The sequence below is a fragment of the Chelmon rostratus genome, chromosome 17 (genome assembly GCF_017976325.1).
Source record: "Chelmon rostratus isolate fCheRos1 chromosome 17, fCheRos1.pri, whole genome shotgun sequence".
Taxonomy (NCBI): domain Eukaryota; kingdom Metazoa; phylum Chordata; class Actinopteri; order Chaetodontiformes; family Chaetodontidae; genus Chelmon; species Chelmon rostratus.
Genome location: NC_055674.1, coordinates 3759305 through 3766987, shown reverse-complemented (window position 1 = coordinate 3766987; position 7683 = coordinate 3759305). Strand labels below are relative to the sequence as shown.

General features: G+C 44.7%; 2 protein-coding genes across 4 annotated transcripts; both read right to left on the bottom strand.

Moving 5' to 3' along the window:
• Positions 1–645: 645 nt before the first annotated feature.
• LOC121620452 (perforin-1-like) lies at positions 646–7679 on the bottom strand. Of its 2 annotated transcripts, XM_041956492.1 has the most exons (5): positions 7116–7679; positions 6875–7013; positions 6559–6770; positions 5512–6385; positions 646–725 (listed from the first exon to the last, which is right to left on the bottom strand). In XM_041956492.1, the coding sequence occupies exons 1-5, from the start codon at positions 7646–7648 to the stop codon at positions 720–722; spliced, it is 1764 nt and encodes a 587-aa protein (XP_041812426.1). In that variant the 5' UTR covers positions 7649–7679; the 3' UTR covers positions 646–719. The 2 variants fall into 2 exon arrangements, with proteins under 2 accessions (XP_041812426.1, XP_041812427.1); XM_041956493.1 differs by lacking the exon at positions 646–725 and having other exon boundaries at positions 5506–6385.
• On the bottom strand, positions 719–4320 carry LOC121620451 (perforin-1-like). 2 transcript variants are annotated; one of them, XM_041956490.1, is made up of 6 exons: positions 4287–4320; positions 3235–3392; positions 2298–2868; positions 2057–2195; positions 1741–1952; positions 719–1599 (listed from the first exon to the last, which is right to left on the bottom strand). In XM_041956490.1, exons 3-6 carry the CDS (start codon positions 2828–2830, stop codon positions 720–722), a joined length of 1764 nt encoding a protein of 587 aa, XP_041812424.1. In that variant the 5' UTR covers positions 2831–2868; positions 3235–3392; positions 4287–4320; the 3' UTR covers position 719. The 2 variants fall into 2 exon arrangements, with proteins under 2 accessions (XP_041812424.1, XP_041812425.1); XM_041956491.1 differs by lacking the exon at positions 3235–3392 and having other exon boundaries at positions 4287–4313.
• Positions 7680–7683: the final 4 nt, after the last annotated feature.

Below are 7683 nucleotides of genomic sequence, written 5' to 3'. Positions count from 1 at the left end.
CTTCTGAGTGAAAGCATTTTACATAATGTTAACCTGCACGCATTGATCTCTTTAATAGTGTCAGTGAAGCCTCATCTGTACACAGGAAGTTTTACCACTTCCTGTCTCAGCTCAGACAACACCGTGCAAGACAAAAGGGCATGAACAACATTGAAAATCAAAACCAAAAAAAGATGAGACATCAAATCCAGTGAGCAGTTCAGATATTATGCTTTTATTAATGATAAACAGCAATTCACAGAATATGGTTGTGATTAAAATACACCAGTAGATGTTATAAATGTTTTTACAGACATAAAATGCTACAGAGTGAGTGTGCAATACATAACATCTGCAAGCATGTTCTTTTTTTTGAATATGCACATGCAGAAATATATAAAAAAGTAAGGTATAAATAAGTTTATATTTTGCTTGTTTCTAAGAGTCTCCTGTCAAACACAAATCATTCAGTGTGTACAGAAACTTTAAACTGTGCGACTGCAAATCAAAGACTGAAACAAAAACTGATCATATCAAATATTTGGGATATTCTCCAGCTAAGACGCAGCTGCTTTGTCAACAGCTTCTTCCTGAACACACTTCTCATCCTTTATGTTCAGGAGAGATGTAATGAGTGGGTCAGTTAAGGGAAAAGGGTTTTCCTTAATCTAACCTCATCAATACAGCTAATTAAAAGATTAAAGTTGCTACATCAGCCTCAATTAAAGCAAGCACGGTTGTTATATCTCATCAGACGAGTGACTCTCTGCGCTGAGACTCTGGTTTCTCTGAGAGCTTGTTTCTTCCACAAACACACCCATCTCTAACAGCATGGCCTTTGGAACCGGGTGGGCATGACGGGACACATACAGCCTCTTCAGACTTGGACTCATCGGTGAGGGTTTGTAGTCCGTGCATGAGGACCCGCTCAGACTCGGAGCACATTTCACCTCCCACTTGTAGAACAGCCTGCCGTGCTGCAGGTTACAGAGATCTTCCTTGACTCCAGCAGACAGTTCCCGCTCGCATTGTCCCAACAGGTCGTCGTCCCAGGTGTTGTCCTGATCCCACACTTCAAATCTCACTTTACTGCCTTTGGACAAATCCTGGGGGCCCAGGTCGACGACCATGGCCCAGTGTGGGTTGTTGTTGTTGTTAATGACAGGAGAACGCCGGACCAGCATCCCATTGAAGGACACCTTCACGTATCCATCTGTGGCTGTGGTGTGGTCTCCCCACAGACCAGAGGCCCGCCGCACAGTTATGATGACCCGTGCCATGCCCTTTCGGGTCGGGCAGCAGTCTTGGTTTACAGCTGGGTCATTGTGGCATTGGCAGACGCAGTGATCCCTCGAGTCGCTCTTGATGCCGGCCTGACAGCGCTCACTGCAGTTCTTCCACAGGCCTTTCTCCAGGATGTAATGGCTGATGGCCGAGCGCAGATTCTTTCTGACGGGGTTGTTAGTAGGCAGTAATTCGTGCAGTGAGTCCAGAGAATATGAGACAATGTCTGGATTCTGTGGTAGCGTGTTCAGCCATTCCTTGTAGGCTGATGGATCTTTGTCAGCAGAGAAGAGAAGGTCTGGCTCTGTGGTATGACCCCCCTTTATTTCTGTGAACCTGAAGAGGAAAGAGTTGCTTAAAGAGCTGCACCAATTTGGCTTTTCTGTTGCTGGAAATAGTGATTTAAAAGAGTATATTCATTAAAAGTGTGCAAATGAATAGAAAATGTGCCAAAGCACATGAGAAAATGTTCTATACCTGTCGTTGAAGAGGCTAGAGAAGGATGTCTTACTGTCCGTCTTGTCAATGTCTTGCTTGCAGTGTTTCGATTGAGTATTAATTGTGGCTTTGATGCTGGCGGATGCCTCAACTTCCAGGCACATCTGCACCTCCTCCACGCTGACGCCCTGCAGGCTGGCCTGGCACTGCCTGATGCTGGTCACAGACTGAACTTTTCCTCCCAACTTCACCTGCAATTATTGAACACCTTGTATAATTTCTGTCGTGCTTGAATTTGTTGATAACATCTTGTTTATTTTTTGCTTTTTGCTTTGTGACAAGCATTTGGGTTCACCTTGGTGATGTAATGGGTGCCAAAGTTGTCGATGAGTTTGTAAAATCGTTGCTTGTTTTCAGGGCTGTAGACTTTGGGGAGCTGTTTCACTGCTTTGTTAAATTCTTTGTGCAACTTGGGAGTGCCGGACACTCGATAGCTGCGAGACACCAGACAATAAAAGACAGAGCAGTATGAAACAAGTGCATGACAGTGTTGCATTCAGGGAAGTGAGTGCTTGATTTCAGCCCAATCTTCTTACCTGTAGTACTCACAGGACATGCTGTGGCTCGTGAAGCTGAACTTGTCATTCTTAGTTTTTTCCATGGAGTAATCAGCCAGTTTAGAATGGGTCCCAGCGATCATCAATGAGCCGCCCTTCTGACCCACATTAAGGTCTAGATTGGCACTCCAGTTGTTTTCAACAGACGAGGAGCTGGAAGTGACCAGAGACTCACTGGATCGGTGCAGTTTAGAGGCCACTCTCATGCTGCAGGCCTGATTTGGCCTCCAGTCCACCACTGACAGGGGGAGCTTCTGCTTTCTGTTCTCCAGATAGGGGTTGCTGCACAGGGTGCACGTCTTGTCCTTGCGTTTCCACCGGTTCATGTCGATCACGAAGGCCCCCTTACGTTCCATTTTGATGATGTCGAAGCCTTCCCCGGCCAAATTGATACCTGGAGCAAATTCTGCATCCAAGCACTGTCTGGGTGTCCCGTCTGTGCATGACTGATACGTCCACTGAGGGAGGGACAGCATGAGAGCAGCGTAGACGCAGATATTCAACAGAAACATGTTTCTGTTTGGTGATGGTTGCAAGCTGACGTTTTATCCTGAAAAATAAACATTTGAATTGAACAAACATGAGCAAGAGAAGCTTATTAATACACTTTAAATTTTAAAAAGGCATCCTAGATCTGACTTTACTTAATAGCTTAATAATAAAATCATTTTTGGCTGGAACAGTCTCTTGTGATCAATTTCAAGAACCCATTTTAGGATCTATTTTGTTATGAGCTCTCATTTAAGTTTACTTTTAGATAACATATCATTCCACGGTCTTCTGCGAATGTGTTATGAGGGAGGAAATGCATTGAACACTTTTGTTAGACTTCAGGGACACACAGAGTGTGTTTCAGTGAGACATACAGAGCGCAAATGCAACTTTTGTTTGTTTACAAGAAAACTTGGCGGGACACCTTTAAGTCTGTTCTCGTTTGCCAAAAGGTCCGTCAGGTTCTATGTGGCCAAAAACTGTCTACTGCTAAATGAGAGGTAGACAAATGCCCTCAGTGTTAGCCCCTCAGTTTCCTTCAGTGGTCTTAGCCCAGATGCCTCTCGACGTCCAAAGCTCTGCCTGTAAAATCAGAAAAACTCTATCGTTATTAGCAGCATTTTCCACATTAGATCCACAGCCCTGCTTCCAAAAAAGCTGGAACACTGCGTGAGATGTAAATAAGAAAGGATGCAATCATTTGCAAACAAACTATTTGTCAAAACGGATTAGGAAATGATCATATTCTGTTTTATTTCTGTTTTACACAGTGTCCCAGCTTTTTGGGAATCAGGGTTTTCCTGCAAAACTAAAACCTTTTCTCTCTTCTTGGAATCAGGAGACTGTTTTCTATGTTTTTATCTCCTTGTTTCTGGACTGTTGCATTTTCTCTCTGTGAGACATCAGTCATCCTTGTCTCACTTGTAGTTTGTCATGAATCTCGTCACTGATAGCAGAAGGAGACCAATAACATATAGAACTGATTGTAGGGCTCTCTTATTGCTTTTAAAGCACCACATGGATTTGCACAAGTTTGTATCTCAGGTTGCTTTGGCCCTGACTTCAACTTAGTGTTCTGATCAGTTACTCTCCTCCGTTGTCCATCCATAAAAATCCAAATGTGATAGAACCAGACTGTGGAACATTTTAACCCTCACTGCAGGTCTTTCCTGTCCACTGTCACTTTTAAACTCTTGTCTTTAGACCAGTATTTACAATCATGACCACATGATTGCTTTGGCCAAAATTTGTTATTTTTTATGTTCTCCATAAATAAATGAGTTCTCACTCAATGTTTAAAATGCAGCTCTAAGGCAGACTAAAGTATACGTACTATAGAATTACTCACTGATACAGCAACAAACAGTTTGTACTGGGTTATATCTCATAACCCTGTATTTTACAGCACACAGATTGTTAGCCTATTCAAATAAAGTGAAAGGACATTTCAACATGAGCACATCACCGTGGACTCACCTTCGTCTCGCCTGCTCACACTGCTTGTGTCAAACTGACTGTGAGCGTGAATATCACTGCTTTGTGTTTTAAAGGCGACGGAACAGGAGGTGATGTGGAGGTGGGGTGACAGTGGTCCTGAATGTAGCAGGGGGAAAAAAAATTTGGTTTGACGGTTTCGTCGATGTCGAACAAGCCCAGCGCTGAGGGGGAGGAGTTGGTGGTCTGCAGGCAAATTCACGAATAGTGACAACATGAAAGTCAGGCTGGCTTTCCAGTCAATGACGACCCAGAGACCACAAACCTACCATTTCTCTGAAGTGGGGTGGACTGTGGTCATACTGAGCGAGAACAGGAGAGCAGCCACTCTAATGATCATTTTTCTAAGTTTATCACAAACTCAAAGTCACCGAATAGCTGGGATAACATTTCAGTGAGCCCTGTGATAGAGATGAGCTGTTTCAGCTGCAAACGCTGCACAGCACAGAGAATGCACCTAAATTAAAACACACAAACAAACTACAGCCATATGAATATGACATATTTATTGAAGAATACTAAAAGGTAAATCCCAGCTGGAGATTTAAAAAGAGTTGAAAAGGGCATTCAAACTCCAAAAAACAAGAAAACAACTACTGAGAAGTGATATGGATTTACACATTAAAGATAGATTTAAATCAGTGTCGTGTAAATAAACAGTGCAAGAGGAAGAGCAACTACCCGACTAAACACTTCTAATATGATGGCAATGCATGCGTAATGGACTCGACAAGTGTGATCTAAACATGAGGCTCTGCTGTTATGTTCTGCACCTCTCTGTTCAGAGTTGGAGTCAGACATCAAATAAAAAATCAACAAGGCAATAATCTGATTAAAATGTATAAAACACACATGTTATAAAAGCCTGCGCAGAAGCGATAAAATGCTAACGAAAAACAAAAGCACAGATTAAACAGCCTGCAGCAAATGAGACTGTGAGTCAAACACACTTTTCAGCGACTGCAGGGACTTTTAGATGATTAGCTGAATGTGCTTTGCTGTCCTGTTGAAGACCAGGTCAGTGTCTGCAGTACAACGACGCCTATACGATGCAAATACAGAGATGTAAAAACGCTCATCTGTCAAATCTCATTTTACTTTTAATTCATATTAATTCATTGCTTAGTTTAAACTAATCAATGCATTAGAAAGATCTTCCCAATACCTTGCGTATAAGCACCCATAAAGCCAAACACGGGTGTTATATCTCATCAGACGAGTGACTCTCTGCGCTGAGACTCTGGTTTCTCTGAGAGCTTGTTTCTTCCACAAACACACCCATCTCTAACAGCATGGCCTTTGGAACCGGGTGGGCATGACGGGACACATACAGCCTCTTCAGACTTGGACTCATCGGTGAGGGTTTGTAGTCCATGCATGAGGACCCGCTCAGACTCGGAGCACATTTCACCTCCCACTTGTAGAACAGCGTGCCGTGATTCAGGGTACAGAGATCTTCCTTGACTCCAGCAGACAGTCCTTGCTCGCATTGTCCCAAAAGGTCGTCGTCCCAGGTGTTGTCCTGATCCCACACTTCAAATCTCACTTTACTGCCTGTGGACAAATCCTGGGGGCCCAGGTCGACGACCATGGCCCAGTGTGGGTTGTTGTTGTTGTTAATGACAGGAGAACGCCGGACCAGCACCCCGTTGAAGGACACCTTCACGTATCCATCTGTGGATGTGAAGTAGTCTCCCCACAGACCAGAGGCCCGTTGCACAGTTATGATGACCCGTGCCATGCCCTTACGGGTCGGGCAGCAGTCTTGGTTTACAGCTGGGTCATTGTGGCATTGGCAGACGCAGTGATCCCTCGAGTCGCTCTTGATGCCGGCCTGACAGCGTTCACTGCAGTTTTTCCACAGGCCTTTCTCCAGGATGTAATGGCTGATGGCCGAGCGCATGTTCTCCCAGGCTGAGGTGTTTGCAGGCAGCAATTCGTGCAGTGAGTCCAGGGAATATGAGACTATGTCTGGATTCTGTGGTAGCGTGTTCAGCCATTGCTTGTAGGCCGATGGATCTTTGTCAGCAGAGAAGAGGAGGTCTGGCTCTGTGGTATGACCCCCCTTTATTTCTGTGAACCTGAAGAGGAGAGAGGCGCTTAGATTTAGAGGGACATTTTGAAATCTGGCATATTTCAGTTCAGTTTTTTAAGTCACCTGCAATTTGGCAGCAGTTTCCAGCATTGAGAGTGGTAATTCAGGAGTGCAAATGAATTGAAAATGTGACAAAACACATGAGAAAATGTTCTATACCTGTCGTTGAAGAGGCTGGAGAAGGATGTCTTACTGTCCGTCTTGTCAATGTCCTTCTTGCAGTGTTTCGATCGAGTATTAATTGTGACTTTGATGCTGGCGGACGCCTCAACTTCCAGGCACATCTGCACCTCCTCCACGCTGAAGCCCTGCAGGCTGGCCTGGCACTGCCTGATGCTGGTCACAGACTGAACTTTTCCTCCCAACTTCACCTGCAATTATTGAACACCTTGTATAATTTCAGTCGTGCTTGAATTTGTTGATATCATCTTGTTTATTTTTTGCTTTTTGCTTTGTGACAAGCATTTGGGTTCACCTTGGTGATGTAATGGGTGCCAAAGTTGTCGATGAGTTTGTAAAATCGTTGCTTGCTTTCAGGGCTGTAGACTTTGGGGAGCTGTTTCACTGCTTTGTTAAATTCTTTGTGCAACTTGGGAGTGCCGGACACTCGATAGCTGCGAGACACCAGACAATAAAAGACAGAGCAGTATGAAACAAGTGCATGACAGTGTTGCATTCAGGGAAGTGAGTGCTTGGTTTCAGCCCAGTCTTCTTACCTGTAGTACTCACAGGACATGCTGTGGCTCGTGAAGCTGAACTTGTCATTCTTAGTTTTTTCCATGGAGTAATCAGCCAGTTTAGAATGGGTCCCAGCGATCATCAATGAGGCGCCTGTCTTTCCTACTTTAAGGTCTAGATTGGCACTCCAGTTGTTTTCAACAGACGAGGAGCTGGAAGTGACCAGAGACTCACTGGATCGGTGCAGTTTAGAGGCCACTCTCATGCTGCAGGCCTGATTTGGCCTCCAGTCCACCACTGACAGGGGGAGCTTCTGCTTTCTGTTCCCCAGATAGGGGTTGCTGCACAGGGTGCACGTCTTGTCCTTGCGTTTCCACCGGTTCATGTCGATCACGAAGGCCCCCTTACGTTCCATTTTGATGATGTCGAAGCCTTCCCCGGCCAAATTGATACCTGGAGCAAATTCTGCATCCGAGCACTGTCTGGGTGTCCCATCTGTGCATGACTGATACGTCCACTGAGGGAGGGACAGCATGAGAGCAGCGTAGACGCAGATATTCAACAGAAACATGTTTCTGTTTGGTGATGGCTGCAAACTGATGTTTT

What these genes read in the sequence shown, in the direction of transcription:
- LOC121620452 (XM_041956492.1), bottom strand. Translation starts at nt 7,648, where the DNA reads ATGTTTCTGTTGAATATCTGCGTCTACGCTGCTCTCATGCTGTCCCTC. An exon ending in ATGTCCTGTGAGTACTACAG is followed by an intron (nt 7,014 to 7,115) that starts GTAAGAAGACTG and finishes GGTGTCTCGCAG; the next exon opens with CTATCGAGTGTCCGGCACTC. An exon ending in GCACCCATTACATCACCAAG is followed by an intron (nt 6,771 to 6,874) that starts GTGAACCCAAAT and finishes CAATAATTGCAG; the next exon opens with GTGAAGTTGGGAGGAAAAGT.
- LOC121620451 (XM_041956490.1), bottom strand. Translation starts at nt 2,830, where the DNA reads ATGTTTCTGTTGAATATCTGCGTCTACGCTGCTCTCATGCTGTCCCTC. An exon ending in ATGTCCTGTGAGTACTACAG is followed by an intron (nt 2,196 to 2,297) that starts GTAAGAAGATTG and finishes GGTGTCTCGCAG; the next exon opens with CTATCGAGTGTCCGGCACTC. An exon ending in TCTAGCCTCTTCAACGACAG is followed by an intron (nt 1,600 to 1,740) that starts GTATAGAACATT and finishes TTTCCTCTTCAG; the next exon opens with GTTCACAGAAATAAAGGGGG.